This window comes from Bufo gargarizans, chromosome 3 (genome assembly GCF_014858855.1).
Source record: "Bufo gargarizans isolate SCDJY-AF-19 chromosome 3, ASM1485885v1, whole genome shotgun sequence".
Taxonomy (NCBI): domain Eukaryota; kingdom Metazoa; phylum Chordata; class Amphibia; order Anura; family Bufonidae; genus Bufo; species Bufo gargarizans.
Window position 1 is genome coordinate 285,616,577 of NC_058082.1, and position 26,524 is coordinate 285,643,100.

The 26,524-nt window shown below is 43.7% G+C and overlaps 1 protein-coding gene across 1 annotated transcript in view; it reads left to right on the top strand.

Annotated features, from left to right (window-relative positions):
* Positions 1 to 26,524, top strand: part of LOC122931543 (schlafen family member 9-like) — a 55,797-nt gene that overhangs the window by 15,267 nt on the left and 14,006 nt on the right. Inside the window, 2 exon segments of the mRNA XM_044285610.1 lie at positions 17,149 to 17,271; positions 20,563 to 21,277. Of these exon segments, the coding sequence (XP_044141545.1) occupies positions 17,149 to 17,271; positions 20,563 to 21,277 (838 nt within the window).

Consider the following 26,524-nt stretch of genomic DNA (forward strand, 5'->3'; position numbering starts at 1 on the left):
AATAGACTCTTTGAAGAATCCCATGCTATTACAGCTGTAGTTCTTATGGAGAAAAAAAATATTAAATTATCCAAATTGTAAAAATCTTAAAAATGCAGATACATCCTTTCCCAATTTTACAGATAAAAATAAATAATAATAAAGAAACATAATGGGCATCTCTGCATCCAAAAGTGTCCAAACTATTAAAATATAATTCTAATAAAAAAATGTAAAATCTACAGTGCACCCAGCAAAAGCCCTCACACATTTTTGTAAATGTAACATAGTACATAAGGCCGAAAAAAGACATTTGTCCATCCAGTTCGGCCTGTTATCCTGCAAGTTGATCCAGAGGAAGGCAAAAAACCCTGTGAGGTAGAAGCCAATTTTCCCCACTTTAGGGGAATAAAAAATTCCTTCCCGACTCCAATCAGGCAATCAGAATAACTCCCTGGATCGACCCCTCTCTTGTAGCTATAGCCTGTAATATTATTACACTCCAGAAATACATCCAGGCCCCTCTTGAATTCCTTTATTGTACTCACCACCACCTCCTCATGCAGAGAGTTCCATAGTCTCACTGCTCTTACCGTAAAGAATCCTCTTCTATGTATGTGTACAAACCTTCTTTCCTCCAGACGCAGAGGATGTTCCCTCATCACAGTTACAGTCCTGGGGATAAATAGATGATGGGAGAGATCTCTGTACTGACCCCTGATGTATTTATACATAGTAATTAGATCTCCCCTCAATCGTCTTTTTTCTAAAGTGAATAACCCTAATTTTGATAATCTTTCAGGGTACTGTAGTTGCCCCATTCCAGTTATTACTTTAGCTGCCCTCCTCTGGACCCTCTCCAGCTCTGCTATGTCTGCCCTGTTCACAGGAGCCCAGAACTGTAGACAGTACTCCATGTGTGGTCTGACTAATGATTTGTAAAGTGGTAGGACTATGTTCTCATCACAGGCATCTATGTCCCTTTTGATGCAACCCATTATCTTATTGGCCTTGGCAGCAGCTGCCTGACACTGGATTTTGCAGCTTAGTTTGCGGTTTATTAAAATTCCTAGATCCATTTCCATGTCAGTGTTACCGAGTGTTTTACCATTTAGTATGTACGGGTGACTTGCATTATTCCTTCCCATGTGCATAACTTTACATTTGTCAGTGTTAAACATCATCTGCCACTTATCTGCCCAAACGTCCAATCTATCCAGATCCCTCTGTAGTAGTATACTGTCCTCTTCAGTGTTAATTACTTTACACAGTTTAGTGTCATCTGCGAAAATTGATATTTTACTATGCAAGCCTTCTACAAGATCATTAATAAATATATTGAAGAGAATAGGGCCCAATACTGACCCCTGAGGTACCCCACTAGTGACAGTGACCCAATCTGAGTGTGTACCGTTACTAACCACCCTCTGTTTTCTATCACTGAGCCAGTTACTTACCCACATACAGACGTTTTCTCCCAGTCCGAGCATTCTCATTTTATATGCTAACCTTTTATGTGGTACAGTGTCAAATGCTTTGGAGAAGTCCAGATATACGACATCCATTGATTCGCCGCTGTCAAGTCTAGAACTTACCTCCTCATAGAAACTGAATAAATTAGTTTGGCATGACCGATCCCTCATGAAGCCATGCTGATATGGCGTTATTTGCTCATTTCCGTTGAGATGCTCTAACATAGCATCTCTCAGAAAACCTTCAAACAGTTTACTCACAACAGATGTTAGACTTACCGGCCTATAGTTTCCAGGCTCTGTTTTTGGACCCTTTTTGAATATTGGCACCACATTTGCTATGCGCCAAACCTGTGGGACATTTCCTGTCAGTATTGAGTCTGCAAATATCAGAAATAAGGGTCTGGCTATAACATGACTTAATTCAGGGGTGTATGCCATCCGGTCCTGGCGATTTGTCTATTTTAATCTTTTTTTTTTTTTTTTTTTTTTTTTTTTTAAACTCGTTTTATTGGAGTATAAAGTTGCAATATTATCATACATGACAGTTTGACATGACCATAAAGTCAATATTGCGAGTATACAGAGTCAACATGCAAGTTGACAATAAACAAACAAAGGAAACAAGCATTCCGTGGTACATAATCCCAAAAATAATTTCCCCTGGACGCAGCAGGGTTACGTGGCAGACACCATTCCCAATCCGAAAATGATTTCCCACCATTCATGTCAGGGACATCAACATATATGGCAATTGAGAACAAAGGAGAAAAAAAAAAAAAAAAAAAAGGTATATATACACCTAATAAAGCAATAACAGAAAAGCCCAACATTTCCCAGCAAGGCCTGCATAGCCAAATTGAACTAAGAGGCTATCGAGAATTCAGCGTACTAGCGGACGCGCACCATTCCCCCCACACTTTCTCAAACTTCTGAGGGCATCCCCTATGAATGTATACCACTTTCTCCAGAGGAATAATCTGGTTCACCACCCGCTTCCAGTGGTTAACATTAGTCATCCTATCGGCCATCCACCTAAGAGCTATCGCCTTCCTAGCCAGAAATAGAGTCTCCTCCAGGAATATCCTATGGTGATGAGACCACATCTCCTCATCGATAACTCCCAACAGGCACATCTTGGGACATAGAGGAACAGTACCTGGCACTAAGTTAGACAATAAGGCCGTCACATCCCTCCAAAAGCATTGTATCGCTCGACATTCCCACATCATATGCCAGAAGTTAGCATTGGGCTGTTGACATCTTAAGCAGTTGTCATTCTGCATCCTACCCATTCGGAATAGCCTGCTCGGCGTGAGGTAGCTCCTATGAAGTATATGTAACTGTATCATCTTATTGTTAACCGAGGGGGAAACTCTTGTGGGAGCTGCCAGCGCTTCGGCCCATTCAGTCTCAGAGAGGGACGGAATGCAAAGCCTCCATTTGTCCTCTACACCCAGGGGGGAGGCAAACATCTTCGTGGTTATGAGGTGTGTATATATAGCCGATATGAGTCCTCTGGGGCCCTGTGTGGATAGCACTCCAATCAGCGGGTAATTGGAAATTTTCCTAGATCCTCTTCCGAACTGTGCGGAGAGAGCGTGTCTAATCTGCAGAAACCTAAAAAACATGTGTCTCGGGACTCCATATTTATCCTGTATTTGAGTAAAGGATCTCAGGGATCCTCCCTCATACAAGTCTCCCAGGGTCAGTACCCCATGATCCCTCCACGTCGCTGCACCGTCATGACTACTCAAATGCGGAAACATAGGGTTTCCCCATAGGGGTATTGCGTCCGGTAGGTCAGAGTATACCTTCAATTTAGCTGCCTCCCATACCTGATGGGCCAACCTATGTAATAAGAGGGTTTTACCGTGGAAAAGGTTAATATCTTCCAGCACCGGCCATAAGGAATGTAGCTGGAGAAAGTCCTGCAAATAGAATTCCGCATTGGGGAGGGACTGCGAAGACACCCAGGAGGTTAGGTAACGTAGTTGACCCGCTAGGAAGTACATGAACAGGTCCGGGAGTGCCGCACCCCCCTGCAACTTGGGTCTCTGAAGAGTGCGCAGCGCCAGCTTCCTTCTAGCCCTACCCCAAATAAAAGCGGACATCATAGAGTGGAGGCGGTCAAAGAACCGTCTCGGGATAGTCGTACTAGCATGTTCCAGTACATATAAGGCTTTGGGTAGAAGGACCATCTTTATGAGGTTCATACGCCCCATCAGAGAAAGAGGGAGCGACCGCCACGCTGCAAATTTCTTCGTGAAAAACAAAGTTAAGGGCTCTATGTTCAAAGCGTAAGCCGAGGGGGGATCCCTAGTTATTATAATACCTAAGTACTTAAACCTATCCACAACAGGTAGATTGTGATATGTCACGGGCCATCCCTCAGGCTGAAGGGGCATCAGGGCCGACTTGGTCCAATTAATATGCAGTCCAGAGAACCGGCCAAAAGTTTCAATTAACTCAATCGCCCTGGGTAACGACTGCTCCGCCTTATCCATAAAAAGGATCAGATCGTCAGCGTATAACCCGACTCTGTCCTCTCTATCCCCCAAGGATATTCCTCTGTAGACTCCATCCTGCCTCAGTCGAAGTGCCAAGTGTTCTATTGCGACTGCAAAGAGAAGGGGTGACAGAGGGCAACCCTGTCTTGTGCCTCTACCCAAGACCAAAACTACCTGAGTGCGAGCCATTCACGAGTATATTCGCTTTAGGCTGTCTATATATCATTCGTACCCACTGAGCAAATACTGGACCAAAGCCAAAGCATTTCAGCGCTTCCAGCAGATACGGCCATTCCACCGAATCAAAGGCCTTGGCCGTGTCCAAGGAAGCAAGGACCCATGGCTGTTCTAGAGCTCTCCCAATTTGCGTTATTAACTTGCGCCCTCCTGATGTTATTGGATGTGGACCTCCCGGTATGAAATCCAGATTGATCCTGGTGTACAATAGAGGCAACGACCCTATTCAATCTATTGGCAATCATTTTCGTAAGAACCTTATAATCTAGGTTTAGCAAGGATATGGGCCTATATGAGCCACACTCTAAGGGGTCCTTATCCAGCTTCAAGATGATTACAATGGTGGCGTCATAAAAGGAGTCCGGCAGTTTCTGTTGAGACATAGCTGCCTGCAGCATACTCCTCATTCTAGGGGCCAAAATGTCACCATACCTATTGTACACCTCGATCGGTATGCCAGTCCGGCCCAGGAGCTTTCCCAGTATTCAGACCTCGCATGGCATCCTGTATTTCTTCCAAAGTAAAGTCTCTCTCAAGCGAGTCTCTATCCTCAGCACTCAATTAGGGATGCGTCACCTCCTGTAAATATGACGTGAGTTCCTGGGGTGAATATTGTGACACCGAACTATATAATTCTTGATAGAATTCCTGAAATCTAGCAAGGATGTCTGGCGACCTTTCCCTTATCTCACCGTCCAATCCTCTTATACGTAGGACTGGGGGGGCTGATGAATTATTCCGAGCAATATGTGCCAAGAGCTTACCTGCCTGGCCTCCCTGTTCAAAAGACTGCTGTTTAAGAAAGAAAAGTTTCCGGTCACTTTTCTCCTGCAGGTGTTGCATATACTGTCTCCCTTTAAGAAGCCAGTCTACCCTGTTAGCCTCAGAGGGGTCTCCAATAAAGGCAGTCTCTGCTACTTTACAAGTCTCCTGCAATTCTACCTCCCTGCGGTGGGACTCCCTTTTAATATAAGCTATTGATGATTTAATACAGCCCCGTAAGTAAGCTTTTAACGTTTCCCAGATTAGTAGTTCATCTAATGTGTCACCCTGCACCTCAAAAAACATATGGAGTTGATCCGGGATCCGATCATTGGGCCCTATCAGGGTGAGCCAGAAGGGATGAATGCGCATCTTGTTCCCACCCTCCCGACCATCTAACAATAAGAACTTTGCCAACAGCGGGGCGTGGTCAGAGGGACCCTGCGGACAGTACTCAATGCTCTCCAGTTCAGTAAGGGTTAGTGCATTACCCATGATGTAATCTATCCTAGATAAGGCACCTCTAGAAGGGGTGAAGCAAGAGTACTGCACCGCTAGGGGATGCCTCTCCCGCCAGAGGTCCAGCCAGCCCATTTCAGTGGCCACCTTCAGGAGTGCCGAAGTTGAGCCAACGTGTCCCATACTTCCCGCCTGACCCCGAAAACGGTCCAGCTCCGGATTCATTAACATATTAAAGTCCCCCATACAGATCAGTCTGACATTCGGATACTGCACCACAAAGCTCACCACAGCCTGCAGGACAGATATACTGGCCGGTGGAGGATTATACACATTAATGATGACGTACGGAATACAATTAACATACGCATGCACAAATATGTACCGGCCGTCCGGATCCTCCACGAGCCTCTGCATCTCCCATCGTAGACTACTGTGTACTAAAACTGCCACCCCTCTTGAGTATGAGTTCCCATATGCATTGGCGCTCCACTGGACCCACGACTTCTTTACTCTGTTGCCCGTCTCCGATGTTAAGTGGGTCTCCTGCAAACCTAGAATATGTGGGGCTAGCCGACGCACATGTGAAAAAACCGCTAATCTCTTCCTGGGCCCACCCAAACCCCTCACATTCCATGACATAACTGTTAGTCCCGCCACGCTACATGGAATCCCATGGATTTCAAAAGTAATGTGTCCCTAAACAGAATCTCAGGGCCCCACTCACTGCCGTTCACTCTATACATCTGCGTCATACATTCCCAGGGAATAATAGCGTACCACCAGAACAAACACATAAAAATAACGTAACATCCAAATTTCAGTAACATCAAGTGTAAAGCAGGCACAAGGCCCACAACATTCGTGACCGTGTATACGGGGACCTGCATGGTGTACCTAGATGTTCTCCCAATGCAGGTAATCGCCGGGTGAGACCCGTGGCTATAGAAAACTAAATAGCATAATATCAACTAACCCAAGTGCAGAAAAAGCAAAACATTTCAGAGTACATAACACTCCGTATATCCTAAGAAGAGAACCATGATGATCATACGATACCAATGAAGTGTTCCTGCGAGCGAGGTCCAACAAGAGACAAATTAAATTAACGTCCTGCACAAATCCGCTCGGGGTAGGTTAGTGTAGTAAGGATCCCAAAGTTCCTCAGATCACTATCTCTGTCTGCTGGCAATCCATTCATCGGCTTCCCTCGGATCCGTGAAAAATAAGGATTTCCCGCCGTCTACAACCCGGAGCCGTGCCGGATATGACATGGAATACTGGATATTCAGCTCGCGTAGCTTCCTCTTGACCGCCACAAAGGTGGATCTTTTCTTCTGTAACTCCGCCGAAAAATCAGGGAATAGCGAAATCCTGGAGTTGTTATACGATAAGTTCTGCGCGGTCCTAGCCAAGGTAAGCAGCAGATCTCTGTCCTTCCAGTTCAAGAGTCTGGCCAGCAAAGGTCTGGGGGGAGCCCCCGGTGGGGGAGGTCTCGCCGGGACCCTATGAGCCCTCTCCACAGCGTATGTTGCTGAGAACGCGGCCCCCGGAAATGTGGTCTTGAACCAATTTTCCATAAAAGATGCAGGATCCATTCCTTCAGCCCGTTCCGGAAGGCCTAAGATTCGGACGTTATTTCGTCTGGATCTATTCTCCAGATCATCGTATTTTTGCTGCCACAGCTGTACTTTCTGCTCCAAATCAGACAGCTTGACCTGCATTGGCCGGGTGATGTCTTCCAGCTCTGACACCCTGTGCTCAGTTTGTCTCGCTCTTTCCCGCAGCTGCTGCACATCATGCCTCAGGAGCCCCACATCCACCTTTACCTCCTCAATTTTGCTGGTAAGGGAGGTCTGGCACATAGAGATCGCTGTCATCAGCTGCTCATGGGCTTCTTTAGGTGAAAGCTCAGCTTCTTCCTCACTTTGAGGATCCTGCTGCAGGGCCGGATTGCCGCGTGTCACATGCGCGCGCTGGGTAGATGGAGACGCAGCGCCATGTGGATTCTCGGCTCTAGCAAATTCACGGAGCCGGTCCGCCGCTGCCTGTGCCTTGCTTGGGCTCATTTTGCTTCTCCTAGTGGTCCCCCTCCGTTTCTGCACTTGCCACTCTATGATTGCGGCTATTTAGAAGTCAGGATGGATAAGGATTGTGGTCGGGTCTCGGAGCGGCGCTCAGAAGCGTGCGCTCATACCGGAAGTTGGTCACGCCCCTATTTTAATCTTTTTAAGTCGCTGATGTACTTCTTCCTGGGTCAGACAGGACACTTTTAATGGGGAATTTATTTTTACATTCAGCATTTCATCTGACAGTTTATTTTCCTCAGTGAATACATTGGAGAAAAAAATATTTAACAGCTTTGCTTTCTCCTCATCGCTCTCTGCGACTCCCCCCTCATTACTCTTTAACCACCTCCGGACCGCCTAACGCAGATGTGCGGTCCGGAGGTGGCAGCCCTGCGCACGACGACGCATATACGCGTCATCTCGCGAGGGCCGGGATTTCCTGTGAACGCGCGCACACAGGCGCGCGCGCTCACAGGAACGGAAGGTAAGCGAGTGGATCTCCAGCCTGCCAGCGGCGATCGCTCGCTGGCAGGCTGGAGATCCGAATTTTTTAACCCCTAACAGGTATATTAGACGCTGTTTTCATAACAGCGTCTAATATACCTCCTACCTGGTCCTCTGGTGGTCCCTTTTGTTAGGATCGACCACCAGAGGACTCAGGTAGGTCAGTACAGTCGCACCAAACACCACACTACACTACACTACACCCCCCCCCCCCCCCCCGTCACTTATTAACCCCTTATAAACCCCATGATCACCCCATATAAACTCCCCCTGTCATTGATCACCGCCCTGTCATTGATCACCCCCCTGTCAGGCTCCGTTCAGACGTCCGCATGATTTTTACGGATCCGATCCATGTATCCATGGATCCGTAAAAATCATGCGGACGTCTGAATGGAGCCTTACAGGGGGGTGATCAATGACAGGCGGGTGATCACCCATATACACTCCCTGATCACCCCCTGTCATTGATCACCCCCGTCATTGATCACCCCCGTGTAAGGCACCATTCAGACGTCCGCATGATTTTTACGGATCCATGGATACATGGATCGGATCCGCAAAACACATGCGGACGTCTGAATGGAGCCTTACAGGGGGTGATCAATGACAGGCGGGTGATCACCCATATACACTCCCTGATCACCCCCCTGTCATTGATAACCCCCCTGTAAGGCTCCATTCAGACGTCCGCATGCATTTTGTGGATCCGATCCATGTATCCATGGATCCGTAAAAAATCATGCGGATGTCTGAATGGAGCCTTACAGGGGGGGTGATCAGTGACAGGGGGGTGATCACCCTGATTACCCTGATCACCCCCTGTCATTGATAACCCCCCTGTAAGGCTCCATTCAGACGTCCGCATGCGTTCTGTGGATCCGATCCATGTATCCATGGATCCGTAAAAAATCATGCGGATGTCTGAATGGAGCCTTACAGGGGGGGTGATCAGTGACAGGGGGGTGATCACCCTGATTACCCTGATCACCCCCTGTCATTGATAACCCCCCTGTAAGGCTCCATTCAGACGTCCGCATGCATTTTGTGGATCCGATCCATGTATCCATGGATCCGTAAAAAATCATGCGGATGTCTGAATGGAGCCTTACAGGGGGGTGATCAGTGACAGGGGGGTGATCACCCTGATTACCCTGATCACCCCCTGTCATTGATAACCCCCCTGTAAGGCTCCATTCAGACGTCCGCATGCGTTCTGTGGATCCGATCCATGTATCCATGGATCCGTAAAAAATCATGCGGATGTCTGAATGGAGCCTTACAGGGGGGATGATCAGTGACAGGGGGGTGATCACCCTGATTACCCTGATCACCCCCTGTCATTGATAACCCCCCTGTAAGGCTCCATTCAGACGTCCGCATGCATTTTGTGGATCCGATCCATGTATCCATGGATCCGTAAAAAATCATGCGGATGTCTGAATGGAGCCTTACAGGGGGGGTGATCAATGACAGGGGGGTGATCAGGGAGTCTATATGGGTGATCACCCCCCTGTCATTGATCACCCCCCTGTCATTGATCACTCCCCCCCCTGGTAAGGCTCCAATTCAGCCATTTTTTTTTGGCCCAAGTTAGCGGAAATTTTTTGTTTGTTTTTGTTTTTGTTTTTTCTTACAAAGTCTCATATTCCACTAACTTGTGTCAAAAAATAAAATCTCACATGGACGCACCATACCCCTCACGGAATCCAAATGCGTAAACATTTTTAGACATTTATATTCCAGACTTCTTCTCACGCTTTAGGGCCCCTAAAAAGCCAGGGCAGTATAAATACCCCACATGTGACCCCATTTCGGAAAGAAGACACCCCAAGATATTCCGTGAGGGGCATATTGAGTCCATGAAAGATTGAAATTTTTGTCCTAAGTTAGCGGAAAGTGAGACTTTGTGAGAAATAAACAAAAAAAATCAATATCCGCTAACTTATGCAAAAAAAAAAAAAATTCTAGGAACTCGCCATGCCCCTCATTGAATACCTTGGGGTGTCTTCTTTCCAAAGTGGGGTCACATGTGGGGTATTTATACTGCCCTGGCTTTTTAGGGGCCCTAAAGCATGAGAAGAAGTCTGGGATCCAAATGTCTAAAAATGCCCTCCTAAAAGGAATTTGGGCCCCTTTGCGCATCTAGGCTGCAAAAAAGTGTCACACATGTGGTATCGCCGTACTCAGGAGAAGTTGGGGAATGTGTTTTGGGGTGTCATTTTACATATACCCATGCTGGGTGAGAAAAATATCTTGGTCAAATGCCAACTTTGTATAAAAAAATGGGAAAAGTTGTCTTTTGCCAAGATATTTCTCTCACCCAGCATGGGTATATGTAAAATGACCCCCCAAAACACATTGCCCAACTTCTCCTGAGTACGGCGATACCACATGTGTGACACTTTTTTGCAGCCAAGGTGGGCAAAGGGGCACCTTTCGGATTTCGCAGGCCATTTTTTACACATTTTGATTGCAAGGTACTTCTTACACATTTGGGCCCCTAAATTGCCAGGGCAGTATAACTACGCCACAAGTGACCCCATTTTGGAAAGAAGACACCCCAAGGTATTCCGTGGGGGGCACGGCGAGTTCCTAGAATTTTTTATTTTTTGTCACAATTTAGCGGAAAATGATGATTTTTCTTTTTTTTTCTTTTTTCCTTACAAAGTCTCATATTCCACTAACTTGCGACAAAAAATTAAAAATTCTAGGAACTCACCATGCCCCTCACGGAATACCTTGGGGTGTCTTCTTTCCAAAATGGGGTCACTTGTGGGGTAGTTATACTGCCCTGGCAATTTAGGGGCCCAAATGTGTGAGAAGAACTTTGCAATCAAAATGTGTAAAAAATGCCCTGCAAAATCCGAAAGGTGCACTTTGGAATATGTGCCCCTTTGCCCACCTTGGCAGCAAAAAAGTGTGACACATCTGGTATCGCCGTACTCAGGAGAAGTTGGGCAATGTGTTTTGGGGTGTCATTTTACATATACCCATGCTGGGTGAGAAAAATATCTTGGTCAAATGCCAACTTTGTATAAAAAAATGGGAAAAGTTGTCCTTTGCCAAGATATTTCTCTCACCCAGCATGGGTATATGTAAAATGACACCCCAAAACACATTCCCCAACTTCTCCTGAGTACGGCGATACCAGATGTGTGACACTTTTTTGATGCCAAGGTGGGCAAAGGGGCACATATTCCAAAGTGCACCTTTCGGATTTCACCGGTCATTTTTTACAGATTTTGATTGCAAAGTACTTCTCACACATATGGGCCCCTAAATTGCCAGGGCAGTATAACTACGCCACAAGTGACCCCATTTTGGAAAGAAGACACCCCAAGGTATTCCGTGAGGGGCATGGCGAGTTCCTAGAATTTTTTATTTTTTGTCGCAAGTTAGTGAAATATGAGACTTTGTAAGGAAAAAAGAGAAAAAAAAAAAATCATCATTTTCCGCTAACTTGTGACAAAAAATAAAAAATTCTAGGAACTCGCCATGCCCCTCACGGAATACCTTGGGGTGTCTTCTTTCCAAAATGGGGTCACTTGTGGCGTAGTTATACTGCCCTGGCAATTTAGGGGCCCAAATGTGTGAGAAGAACTTTGCAATCAAAATGTGTAAAAAATGGCCTGCAAAATCTGAAAGGTGCACTTTGGAATATGCGCCCCTTTGCCCACCTTGGCTGCAAAAAAGTGTGACACATCTGGTATCGCCGTACTCAGGAGAAGTTGGGGAATGTGTTTTGGGGTGTCATTTTACATATACCCATGCTGGGTGAGAGAAATATCTTGGCAAAAGACAACTTTTCCCATTTTTTTATACAAAGTTGGCATTTGACCAAGATATTTTTCTCACCCAGCATGGGTATATGTAAAATGACACCCCAAAACACATTCCCCAACTTCTCCTGAGTACGGCGATACCAGATGTGTCACACTTTTTTGCTGCCAAGGTGGGCAAAGGGGCGCATATTCCAAAGTGCACCTTTTGGATTTCACCGGTCATTTTTTACACATTTTGATTGCAAGGTACTTCTCACACATTTGGGCCCCTAAATTGCCAGGGCAGTATAACTACCCCACAAGTGACCCCATTTTGGAAAGAAGACACCCCAAGGTATTCTGTGAGGGGCATGGTGAGTTCCTAGAATTTTTTATTTTTTGTCGCAAGTTAGTGGAATATGAGACTTTGTAAGAAAAAAATAAAAAATAAAAATCATCATCATTTTCCGCTAACTTGTGACAAAAAATAAAAAGTTCTATGAACTCACTATGCCCATCAGCGAATACCTTAGGGTGTCTACTTTCCGAAATGGGGTCATTTGTGGGGTAGTTATACTGTTTGGGCATTGTAGAACCTCAGGAAACATGACAGGTGCTCAGAAAGTCAGAGCCGTTTCAAAAAGCGGAAATTCACATTTTTGTACCATAGTTTGTAAATGCTATAACTTTTACCCAAACCATTTTTTTTTTGCCCAAACATTTTTTTTTATCAAAGACATGTAGAACTATAAATTTAGCGAAAAATTTATATATGGATGTCGTTTTTTTTGCAAAATTTCACAGCTGAAAGTGAAAAATGTCATTTTTTTGCAAAAAAAATCGTTACATTTTGATTAATAACAAAAAAAGTAAAAATGTCAGCAGCAATAAAATACCACCAAATGAAAGCTCCATTAGTGAGAAGAAAAGGAGGTAAAATTCATTTGGGTGGTAAGTTGCATGACCGAGCGATAAACGGTGAAAGGAGTGTAGTGCCGAAGTGTAAAAAGTGGCCTGGTCATGAAGGGGGTTTCACCTAGCGGGGCTGAAGTGGTTAAAGAGCAGACACCTTCAGATTTTTACATGCTCTATTTTTTTTCCTTAGGCCTCATGCACACGACAGTGTTTTTTCACTGTCAGTGATTTGGCTTCAGTGGTCAGTGTCTGATTTTGCTTCAGTTGTGTTTCCTGACAGAGGAAAAAAAAGGGAGGTTAATGAAAAGTGTAATTTTATTGCACCAAGGTCTTGTAGAACAAAAACGGACGCGGACACAGACGACATACCAGTTGTGCATCCGTTTTTTTTTTGACTGGCCCATTGACTTGAATGGGTCCGTCCTCCGTTTTCCACTGACAAGAATAGGACAAGAGGACTATCAGTTTTTTTCCCAGAGATCCATAGAAATGAATGGGACCTCCGCTAAACTGTGAAAAATGACAGAACGGACGCGGATGCACACAACGGTCGTGTGCATAAGGCCTTATAGTTATACAGTGCTTCCGTGCTACCCTCCTGTTTTAGTGATTTATATGCTTTCTTTTTGTCTTTAATTGCTTTCTTTACAGTTCTGTTTATCCACATTGGTTTCTTTTTGTTCCTTAACCTTTTATTCCCATACGGTATGTACCTCTCACAATGAGATTTTAGGATGCTTTTAAAGATATCCCACTTTGTGGCTGTATTTTTATTTTTGAGGACTTTGTCCCAGTTAGTTCGGCCTATGGCCTCTCTTAGTTGGCTCAATTTAGCTTTTTTGAAGTTTGGTATTTTTGTTCCTCCCTGTAGAAACTGTCTTTTGAATGATAATTGGAAGGTTATTACTTTATGGTCACTATTTCCCAGGTGTCCCCCAACCTGCACGTCTGTTGTTCTATCAGGCCTATTGGTTAAAGGGAACCGGTCACTGGTATTTTGTGTATAGCGCTGAGGACATGGGCTGCTAGATGGCCGCTAGCACATCCGCAATACCCAGTCCCCATAGCTCTGTGTGCTTTTATTGTGTAAAAAAAACGATTTGATACATATGCAAATTAACCTGAGAGGAGTCCTGTCCCTGACTCATCTCACGTACAGGACTCATCTCAGGGTAATTTGCATATGTATCAAATCGTTTTTTTTACACAATAAAAGCACACAGAGCTATGGGGACTGGGTATTGCGGATGTGCTAGCGACCATCTAGCAACCCATGTCCTCAGCTCTATGCACAAAATCCCGGTGACAGGTTCCCTTTAATACTAAGTCCAGTATGGCCGTCCCTCTAGTCTGGTCCTGAACCAGTTGGGAGAGGTAATTGTCTTTGGTTATTACCAAGAACCTGTTTCCTTTATGAGATATACAAGTTTTAGTTTCCCAGTCTATATCTGGGTAGTTGAAGTCTCTCATAATAACCACCTCATTATGATTTGCCACCTTGTCTATCTCATTTAGTAGTAGATTTTCTGTGGGCTCTGGTTTATTAGGTGGTTTATAGTAAACTCCTATTAGTAATTTATTATTGTTTTTAGCTCCATGTATCTCTACCCACCGTGACTCCACATGTTCATGTCCCTCACTTGTATCTTCCCGGAGTGTGGGCTTTAGACAGGACTTTACATAAAGGAAGACCCCTCCCCTCTCTGGTTTTGACGATCCTTTCTAAACAGACTATAACCTTGTACATCAACTGCCCAGTCATAGCTATCATCCAGCCATGTCTCAGTTATTCCCACTGTCATAGTCCTCCTCACACATCACTAATTCCAGTTCCCCAGTTTTATTAGTCAGGCTTCTGGCATTAGTATACATACATTTGAGAGGTTTATGTAATTTTTTTTACCCTACACCTTTCCTTCTGAACTGTTCTAGTCCCTCCTTCCATTACTCCGCCAGTCCCACTACCTTGCACCCGGTCTCTATCTGCACTATCTTCCCCTCCTATAATGTAATTTTCCTCCCCCCCAGTCCCTAGTTTGAACACTCCTCCAACCTTCTAGACATCTTCTTCCCCAACACAGTTGTCCCTTCCCCATTGAGGTGCAGCCCACCCCTACGATAGAGCCTGTAGCCAATAGAGAAGTCGGCTCAGTTCTCCAGGAACCCAAACCCCTCCTTCCTACACCAGTTGAGCCACTTGTTAATCTCCCTAATATCCCGCTGCCTTTCTTGTGTGGCCTGTGGTACAGGTAGTATTTTGGAAAATACTACCTTTGAGGTCCTTGCCCTAAGCTTTTGACCTAAATCCCTGAAATCATTTTTAAGGACTCTCCACCTACCTCTAACTTTGTCATTGTTTCCGATATGGACAATGACCACTGGATCTTCTCCACCCCCTCCCAATAATCTGTCAACCCGATCCGCGATGTTTCCAACTCTAGCGCCAGGAAAACAGCACACTGTTCGGCGATCACGGTCTTTGTGACAGATTGCCCTATCTGTTCCCCTAATAATGGAGTCTCCCACTACAAGCATCTGTCTGGCCTGCCCTGCAGTGCCATCCCTGGACTGATATCCCCCTCATCTGCCAAACGTGTAAACTTGTTGGGGTGTGTCCAATCAGGGCTAGCCTCCCTGGCACTCTTCCCTCTACCCCGCTTTCTAGCTGTTACCCAGCTAGCTACCTCACTTTCCTCAGCCTCCTCTCTGTCACCCTCCCCCTCATCTACCCCAAAGAGTGCTTGCTCGGTGAGAAGCAAACTCTTTTGGAAATTGTCAATGTCTCTCAGTGTTGCAACTTGCCCATTTAGAGACTCGATTTGCGATTCCAAACGGGTAATTTGCTCACATCTTGAACAAAGATATACACCCTCAAACGGCTGTTCCAGGACTGCATACGTCATGCAAGATGTGCACTGGACTGCGTTGTCAATTGTGCAACACATACTAAATGGGGATTACACCACAAAAGCGAAAAATACAATATAATGTAGTACTAAGAAACTGGCTAATTGCAGTCCCCCACTGAAGTCCCTGAATCTAAAGTCACTTAATCTTAAGTCACACACTTACACAACCACACACTTAATCAACCACGCGTCGCGGTCAAACTCGCGTTATATATCTGCTTATATAAATATAAATGCAGCTCACTACAGCCGCCTGGTTTTGTTTTCCCTCTGGATTCAAAAAGTAAATATAAAAATATAAATGTAAATATAAAAATGTCATGGGTGTCAAAGAAAAAAAGAACTGACCAACAGAATGAAGACATCATGTAGTTTTTATTGCACACTGAACACCTTAATATCAAAACCCAAAAAAAGTTGACGAAATTGTCAGGGTTAAAAAAAATAAGCCTTTATGTGAATGGATAATTTAAAAAGTTGTAGCTCTGGGAATGTTTGGAAGACAAAAGCAAAAATTGGCCCAGCCCTTAAGGGGATAAGGAGGCCAGAAAAAGCCCAACTGTATCAGTAAGGAATATGGCGTGTTGTAGGGAGTGAAGGGGATCAGAAAGAAATAGAACCATGTCATCTGCACGACCTTCTCTAGGTTTAATAGGTATCCCTTGATAGCGGGTAACTCTCTAATAACTAGTGCTAGGGGTTAAAGCGCTACTGCAAATAGCAGAGACAACAGGGTGCACCCTGTCTTGTCCCCCTATGCAGAGAGAATGGAGTTGAAAGAAGGCCCTTAACCATCATGGAACCTCATCAACGAGTTATTGATGACCTATCCTGGAGATAGGACAGCAATAATAAAATCCAGAACAACTTCTTCAAAGCGGTTGCCCCAGCTTTAAAAGTTAATTTAATATAATTCAACAAGAAAATCTAATTACTTATGTCATTTACTTTCTGCTGCAAAACATGCTCAAGTTGTGAGCTGAACAAGCAGGTCACACACACTCGGTTCCCATCTTCTGCTGGCACCAGCAGGATATTCATTTAGAAGGTGTGACTGTTGGGGCCCATTCACATGACCATGTTTTTCTTTCCGCATCCATTCTGCAATTTTGCAGATCGGATGCGGACCCATTCATTTCAATGGGGCTGCAAAAGATGTTCCACGGACCCACAAAAAAAAAGATAGAGCATGACCTGAACATTCTTGTCCATTTTGCAGACAAGAATAGGCATTTTTATCATAGAGCAGAACATTCAGATCCACAAAATGTGGAATGCACATGACCGGTATCCGTGTTTTGCAGATCCGCAAAAACAGATATGGACGTGTGAATGAACCCTTACTGAGAGAGCTGCAGAAGAAAGGACATGTGCCCTGAGCTGCCAGCCTGAAGAGAATCTAGCAAAGCATTTGGAGTAATGAATGAGTATATCTATGGATCTGTGTGAGGTACAGGGCAGGTTCTAGCTTTATTAGAAACAAGTTTTCTTTTTACTATATGATGTCTTGGTTTCATTTTTTACATTAATCATAGGATAACACCTTTAATTGATTTGTTAATTCACAGAACATTCTCTGGAGGCACAGTTTGAAAGACTAACCACTGAGGAAGGACCACCACAAGCTAAGCCAGTCTTCACAAAGAAAGGCATGGGCACTTTACAAGAGTTACAGGACAGTCTGTTTGACAGTATGTATCTGGTCGCAAAAATTAATTCATTCTAATGAATAATTGCTTTTTTTTCCTTTACTGATTTGTTTTTGTTTAGCTAAATAAATGAAGAACTGCACAGTAAACAAAGTGTTGTCACAGTAAAACCTCATTCACACAACCATATTGAGAACCATATAGAAGCTAAAATTATCAAAAAAATTAATGTGGTTATAAATTAGTTTAGAAGATTGTTCAGAAGAAGAAAGAGGGGCTGAAGACCAAGCTGTGGGAGAGCTCATTTGACGAATTTCAGTGTAAAATAAATTAAATAAAAAATTCTGTAGGTTGCTGTATACTGTGAAACATAGAAGCTACAGAAGTCAATTGGAACAACATGTTATATTAATGCATCATTCCTAAAACCATATTAAAATACAAGGATAAAAATAGCAAGACCGTTTAAAAGGGCTGTGTAGAGGATAGATAGTGATGACCTATCCTCAGGACATCAATATCATATCAGTGGGGGTCTGAGTCCCGATACCCCAGCTGTTTAAAGGGGTTGTCTGTTCTATTTTTCTATTGATGACCTATCCTCAGGATAGGTCATTAATATCAGATCAGCAGGGGTCTGACACCCGGCACCCCTGACAATCAGGTGTACAGTGTGCATGTGCTGACTCTCTTCCTGTCCGCTGCTGCTGTTCCATAGATATACAGCGGAGAGAAGGGAAACTGCATGTGCCATCTCCTCATACAGATGATCTGATATTGATAACCTATCCTGAGGATAGGTCATTAATAGAAAAAGCCCAGACAACCTCTTTAAAGAGGAGGCAAAGCTCATGCGAGCACTGCTTCTTCTTCATGATTAAACTATATGTTGTCTCACTTCTAGTGGTGGCACAGTGTCATGACAAGTGCTTGTCCCATTCAAATCAATGGGACGAACACTTGTACTTACTCTGCTATGCAAAGATGAGTGAGTTGACACACAGTGTAATAATGAAAAGGAAGCTGCACTCGCATGAGCACCACCTCCTCTTCAAACAGCTGATTGGTGGTGCAGCTGGGACTCGTACCCCCTGCTGATCTGATATTGATGATTTATCATGAGGATATGTCATCAATATCTACCCACTGCACAATGCCTTTAAAGGGGTTTTCCCATCTCAGACAATGGGGGCATATCGCTAGCATATGCCCCCGTTGTCGGATAGGTGCGGGACCCGCACCTACAATGAGAACGGAGCCGGGAAATGAACGGAGGGCGCATGTGCAGCTGCCGTCCATTTCTATGGGGCCGCCAAAAATAGCCGCGCGTTGGCGCTCCCATTCACTTCTATGGGAACAGCGCTTGGTGGTGGACGGACCCTGGGAAAGCTCCCTGCTTAGTTCTCGTTGTAAGTGCGGGTCCCAGCGATGGGACCCGCTCCTATCAGACAATAGGGGGCATATCCTAGCGATTTGCCCCCATTGTCTGAGATGGGAATACCCCTTTAAGTGTGATGTGGCCATAAATCAACTTAGAGGATTGTTCAGGATAGGAGTTTAAGAATGAGCTGTCAGAGAGCTTGTTTGAGGGATTTCACTATAAATAGAATTCTGCGCTAACTTTATACTGTGCAACATAGAAGCTGCAGAAGCCAAACCAAAAAAAGAACCCTATTACAAAAATTATTTTTATTTAAAAAAATGCATTTTAGTTAAAAAAAAAAATGCCCCAAAGGTATTCATAGCCTTTAACTCTTACTCTACCAGTGCTGTACATGTAAACATGACTCCTGCTGGCACATGCAGCAGGCGACATGGCAGGAGAGTCTCTGCTTTTTCAAACAGACCCGTGGCTAATGACCGTAACCACCAATAATGTCAATTACAGCCTTTAGATGCCATTATCAAGTGTGATCACGACATCTATACAATTAAAAAAAACAAAAAACTGAAGCACGTTGGCAGCACGGGGATGCTGGCAAATCACTTTAATAGGCTTGGTCTCTCTGAAGAGACCCAGCATATTAGATCTGCAATTCTTATGTTGGCCAGCAGGTGGCAGGCCAACATAACAAATCAGCAATTCGCATATCACATAACCAGTTAACCCCTTCACGCCCAGCGCCGTACATTTACGATGCTGGCGTGGTCTTTAAACATGGCGCCCGCTCCTGTTTATTTAAAAACCCATAAAACTGTAGTGGAATTGCTGTGTTTTTGGGGTTTTTTGTGTTTTTTTTGTTTTGTTTTTTTGCAATTTCACCCCATTTATTTAGAATTTTTTTTTTCTGCTTCCCACTACATTATATGCAACCGTAAAATGGCGCCATTGGAAAATACGAATTTTCCTGCAAAAAATAAGCCCTCATAAGGCTATGTGAACGGAAAAATAAAAAAGTTAGGACTATGAAAAAAATTAAAATAAAATTATTTTTTATGTTTTCAGATAATACAAATATGAAAGACATAATAATGATATTTTTTTGTATAGCGGCAACATTTACAATTGGAGGTACGTGTACAGATATTTCATTGTAAAAAAAAAAAAACTTTTAACAATTACAGCAATAGGACTAAAGCTAAAGGAAAATGATGAAAAAAAAACCCCACCATGTTCTGTCTGAGGCACCTTTATAAAAAGGCAGAGAAGCCCCGATATAAACTGATTAGATAAATATATTAATAAATGCATACCACCAAGGCAGGCCAGGGCAAGTTGCATCTCACCGTAAATCTGCCACCAGCTTATAAAATATTGTTTCTCCTGTAGGCATTATAGAACCAGAAAACAACTGTTGATAACGCTGATTTGTATTGTAGCATGATCATTGAATAACAAGAATAAACTCAATATTTCTCTTCATACACACAGTAAATAACCATTATGACCGCCTTGTCCATAATGAAGGTTTACAAACATCTCTTAGCAACAATCAGTGAAAAACGTATTGCATCCACACTTCTATGGGGCCAGGGCTGCGTGAAAAACGCAGAATATAGAACATGCTGCGATTCTTATACGACGCAGAACTGATGAGTGAAAAAGCGATCATGTACACAGACCCATTGAAAGGATTCAGTGCGGGTGCTATGCGTTCACGTCACGCATTGCACCCGTGCGGAAAACTTGCTTGTGTGAAAGGGGCCTTAGGCATGAGGATACTGTGAGTTGCCGTTTTTCCAATCTGTAGGGCAATTATTTAGCCACAATAAGGTAACCCAGGCAGCATAGTAAAACATAATAGAGGGGGAAATTGTTTTTATTTAAACCATTTGATACATTGTTTATAGAACATGAGGCTTTTTATGTTTCCTTCTTGTCTTATTGCACAGATATTGAGGACACGTTAACTATAAAACCCGACAAACTGTATGAGGATCTTAAGGCAGAGAACCCTGGTTTGGAAGACCAGCTGAATACCATACTCCCGAATACTGGGGCAGTAATTGTATCTAGGAGCTGGGCTGTGGATGTAGAGCAGAAGAGTAACCCAAATGTTGTGTGTGACATTTTACTTCTGTCACCTAATGACTATCCAACACTGTACTCTGTCTTCAATGCTGAGGTCACTGAAGAGGACTTTAATTGTTCAAGAATAACAGCCTTTGCCTTGAAGCAGAAATTAGTTAATATTGGATGCTACACGGGAAGGTTATGTGTAAAACCTAAAATGCTGCGTCTAAATGCTAAACCTGGCAAGTCCAGCTTCTTCTGGCCTGAGATAACATATCCAAGGAAGTACAAACTGCTTGATTTGGGCACGGTGAAAGAATTACTGCAGTCACTTACAATAGTGATTCTCTGCTTCAGAAACATGCTAAGCGACAAGTTTAGAATTGAGTTCTTCAACCTTCTTACCATAGAACAGTATAAGGTGCTGTCAGGGAATATAGGAATTAATGAGACTTTATTTGTGCATGGACCACCAGGAACTGGAAAGACTGTAATTGCTTTGGAGATAATCAAACGGATAAAAAACATGAAAAATTGTTTAACTAATGACATTCTTTACATTTGTGAGAACAGACCATTACGAGATTATGTGAGGTAAGTATGGAAATGTCTGTTTATTCATGTGTATATAAACTTGTGGCCAAAAAGAAACTCTTGACCAAGTAGCCCTCAGCCACCACTAGAGAAAGTTTACTGAAATTGTATTAGTTGAGTCCACTGAAATCCTTAAAGAGCGTCTGTCAGCATGATCTACCCTACTAAACCAGGCACACTATACTGACCATACCTTTCTTTTGTCTGCATTTTTATCTATACAGTACAGTATCTCACAAAAATGAGTACACCCCTCACATTTTTGAAAATATTTTCTATATATATCTTTTCATGGGACAACACTGAAAATCTGACACTTTGATACAATGTAAAGTAGTCAGTGTACAGCTTGTGTAACAGTGTAAATTTGTTTTGCCCTCAAAATAACTCAACACACAGTCATTAATGTCTAAACCGCTGGCAACAAAAGTGAGTACACCCCTAAGTTACAATGGCCAAAATGGCAATATTTTGTGTGGTCACCATTATTTGCCAGCGCTGCCTTAACTCTCTTGGGCATGGAGTTCACTAGAGCTTCACAGGTTGCCACTGGAATCCTCTTCTACTCCTCCATGATAACATCACGGAGCTGGTGGATGTTAGAGACCTTGCGCTCCTCAACCTTCCGTTTGAGGATGCACACAGATGCTCAATAGGGTTTCGGTCTAAAGACATGCTTGGCCAGTCCTGCACCTTTACCCTCAGTTTCTTTAGCAAGACAGTGGTCATCTTGTAGTTGGGTTTGGGGTCGTTAACATGTTGGTATACTGCCCTGCGGCCCAGTTTCCGAAGGGAGGGGATCATGCTCTGCTTCAGTATGTCACAGTACATGTTGGCATTCATGGTTCCCTCAATGAACTGTAGCTCCCCACAGCCGGCAGCACTCATGCAGCCCGAAACCATGATGTCCCACCACCATGCTTGACTGTAGGCATAACACGCTTGTCTTCGTACTCCTTACCTGGTTGCCGCCACACACGCTTGACACCACCTAAACCAAATAAGTTTATCTTGGTCTCATCAGACCACAGGACATGGTTCCAGTAATCCATGTCCTTAGTCTGCTTGTCTTCAGCAAACTGTTTGCGGGCTTTCTTGTACATTATCTTTAGAAGAGGCTTCCTTCTGGGATGAGAGTCATGCAGACCAATTTGATGCAGTGTGCGGCATATGGTCTGAGCACTGACAGGCTGACCCCCCCCCCCACCCCTTTAACCTCTGCAGTAATGCTGGCAGCACTCATACATCTATTTTGAAAAGCCAATCTTGGATATGACGCTGAGCATGTGCACTCAACTTCTTTGGTCGACCATGGTGAGGCCTGTTCTCAGTGGAATCTGTCTGCAGCTCAGTTTCAGGGTGTTGGCAATCTTCTTATAGCCTAGGACAGGCATCCTCAAAATGCGGCCCTCCAGCTGTTGTGAAACTACAACTCCCACAATGCCCTGCTGTAGGCTGATACCTGTAGGCTGTTCGGGCATGCTGGGAGTTGTAGTTTTGCAACAGCTGTCGGGCCGCAGTTTGAGGATGCCTGGCCTAGGACATCTTTATATAGAGCAACAATTCTTTTGTTCAGATCCACAGAGAGTTCTTTACCATGAGATGCCATGTTGAACTCCCAGTGACCAGTATGAGAGAGTGTGAGAGAGATAACACCAAATGTAACACACCTGCTCCCCATACACACCTGAGACCTTGTAATACTATCGAGTCACATGACACAGGGGAGGGAAAATGGTTAATTGAGCACAATTTGTCCATTTTCACTTAGGGGTGTACTCGCTTTTGTTGCAAGCAATTTAGACATTAATGACTGTGTGTTGAGTTATTGAGGGCACACAAAATTTACACTGTTATACAAACTGTACACCGACTTTACATTGTATCAAAGTGTCAGATCTTCAGTGTTGTCCCATGAAAAGATATAATAAAATATTTACAAAAATGTGAGGGGTGTACTCCCTTTTTATGAGATACTGTATGCAAGTGAGCATGTCTAAGTACAGGGGTGATGCCCAGAGCCCTGGGAGCATTACTTTTGTAACATCCCTATGCTTTCCTTACTCTCCACTCCTTTTTGTGTGCTGCAGAGGGGCCTTAGGCCTGTATTACACCAACATGTTATCTGACAGATATCTGACCAATCATTGGTCAGATGGCCGTTTACACACACAGATCTTTTGTTATAAACACCAACTATTGGTCTGATTAGACAGAAATTGATAATATAATCCGTTTGTGTAATACAGACCTTACAACAGCAGCACTCCAGGCAGTATGCCTAGTTTAATAGGGTTGAGCATGCTAAGAGATACCCTTCAAAGATGCAGCAATGTTTCTTTTCTTCCCCACCCTTCTCAGAAAGAGGTACTTCTCACCGAAGAAATGCAGCTTGTGTTTGGAGGCAATGCTCCATGAGAAATAAGTTTGCAAATTATCTATTTTCCAAATGAACGAAAGCTGCCAAACCAGAAAATCCTCCAATGGAACATGGGCCCATCTGCAGGCAGCTTTTTCAAATGCCTTCCGTTGAATGATTGAGGGGGGCTGTTTGTATACTTATTTCCTGTAGAGTATTACCTGAAAATAAGTCTCAATGCAGCATCTGCATCTTTTTATCTTATTTTGTGAAGTCAATGCATTGCAGTACACAACAGGAAAAAAATGGTGCTAATCAGTGGCTGAATTAAGAAGACCAAGATGAAATTACAGAAACAAAACTAATGTCATGCTTCCAGGATTGTCCATTTTTTTCCTAAGAGTATGGAATACTTTAAAATAAGAAATCCAGAATAGAAAAAGTGGTAGCATCCCACATTTTAAAAAGAATAGAAATGGTGCTTTATTCTAAGAAAAGCAGTACAGACGACCCCAAAAAAAATGCATTATTTTTTTGGGGGGTTTTGGTCGCTTGTACTGCTTTTCTTGGATTAAAGCACCATTTCTATTCTTTTTAATGTGGGGTTCTACCACTTTTTCTATTCTGGATTAAAGTAGGGAGTTTTTGGATACGACTCTGGAGGCGCGCATTCAGTGTATCTGGACTTCCCTTTTTGGTGGGTGATGTATTTATTTTATTTTTTTTTAAAATATGTGCTTAATCCTTTATTGCTGCTCCACTGGTCGTCTTGACTTGTCCTGTTGTGATGATGTGCTTTACAAGCACTTGTGACCACTGTAGCCAATCCCTGGCCTCAGCAGTCATGGCTGCTTGTATGATTTCTAACCACTAAGGCTACACAGGTCATGGACAAGGGGGTACCCACAAAGTGGCAACCGGGTATTAAAAACGTGAGTAATTTTTTTTATTTTAGTATATTCCTTGCTCTTTTAGAATGAATGAACTCTCTTAATTTCTAGACAGTGAGCTCTCTCCAATAGTTGTTGTAAGCAGCCAAATTTGTTTTTCACCCATGCAAACATTTTTTATTGCTTCAATGCATGTAAAATAACAAATGACACAACCTGGCAGATAATATGGGGTTTGCAGTATACTACAGTTTTGTTTCTAAACCTCTTATGCAGATGTGTTTATCTGCATGGTTGCTTAATTCTAGTCATTTACTCCATCTTCTTGGTAACCTGCAGATAAAGATGGGGGGGTAGATGGTGTGGACTAACACGTGGCTGCAGTAGCTGACAGGTTTGTTTGTTTGTAGCCTGCAACCTTGGAGACATAAAGGTATGCACGTGAGGCACACTTTAAAGGGAACCTGTCACCGGGATTTTGGGTATAGAGCTGAGGACATGGGCTGCTAGATGGCCACTAGCACATCCGCAATATCCAGTCCCCATAGCTCTGTGTGCTTTTATTGTGTAAAAAAAAAAACAATTTGATACATATGCAAATTAACATAAGAGTCATATCTTACTTGTGTGACCAGAGAAGAGTCATATTTTCAAGCTCTGACTCATCTCAGGTTTATTTGCATATGTATTAAATTGGTTTTTATACACAATAAAAGCACACAGAGCTATGGGGACTGGGTATTGTGGGTGTGCTAGCGGCCATCTAGCAACCCATTTCCTCAGCTCTATACCCAAAATCCCGGTGACAGGTTCTCTTTAAGGTTACATGGCCACGAAGAAGGAAAGTGGCCATTTGAGGACCTTTCACCACTCCTGACATGCCTGTTTTAATAGCTACATTCATTCCCCGTGTAATAACAATTCTGGAGCATCTATTCTTATGACTCTGTGTTGTGCCATTCCTTTATTATTTCTACTAGAAGCTATGAATGAATTGCTAGCAGTCTGCAGTAAGGGTACAGAGGGGAGGTAACCAGTTGGGGGTGTACCTGCACAGACTGACTATATCCAATCAGTGCTGCCATTGTCAGACTGTTACCACCCCCAACTTGTTACCACCCCTCTGTACCCTTACTGCAGACTGCTAGCTATTCATTCATAACTTCTGGATGAAATAATGAAGGAATGGTTCATCATAGAGCCATAAGAATAGATGTTCTAGAATTGTTATTCCACAGGGAATGCATTAATGCTATTAAGACAGGCATGTCAGGAGTGGTGACAGGTCCTCTTTCTAAGTAACTGCCGTAACGGGTATTTTTACAACCAGTTGAAGTCTACAGGGCTATTCACACAGATGTTTTTTTTTTAACGGCCAGTGAATAGCAGCCGTCAAAAATAGGATATGTCCTATTTTTGTCTGCTTCCACAGCCATACTGACCTCATTTAAATCAAAGGGCCTGTTTTTAACGGCCATTTAGACAGGCGTGCACGCTCTAGTAAGTGAATACACTATGTAAAAAATGCACCTTTTAGAGGTTAAAAAAAAAAGCTCGCCTCATCCACTTGCATGCGATGGACCACTCACTCCACCATGGAGGCAGCAGGACCTGGACTACTAGTGTTGTGACATCATATATGATGTCACGACGCTGGGAGCATCTGCCTCCAGTATAGAGTGAGTGTTCAATCGTTTGCAAGTGGATAGGTATTTATTTTTATTTTTTATGTTGGCACTAGCGGGAATGGGGGGAGAAGGTGGGGACATTATATATAGGGGTACAACTGGGGTACATTAACTTCTACAGACACAGGGCGTACAGGACTTAAGGACCTGTGTATTTCCAATCACCGCTGCGCGGCGGGCGGTGATCGGAACTGGGTGCCTGCTAAAATCAATCAGCAGGCACCCTGGGACAATGCCGAGGGGCGTTCACTTTTTATTTCACTTCTTTTTTTTTTTACCCAGACCCACTTGGTGACCGCGGGGGATCAGA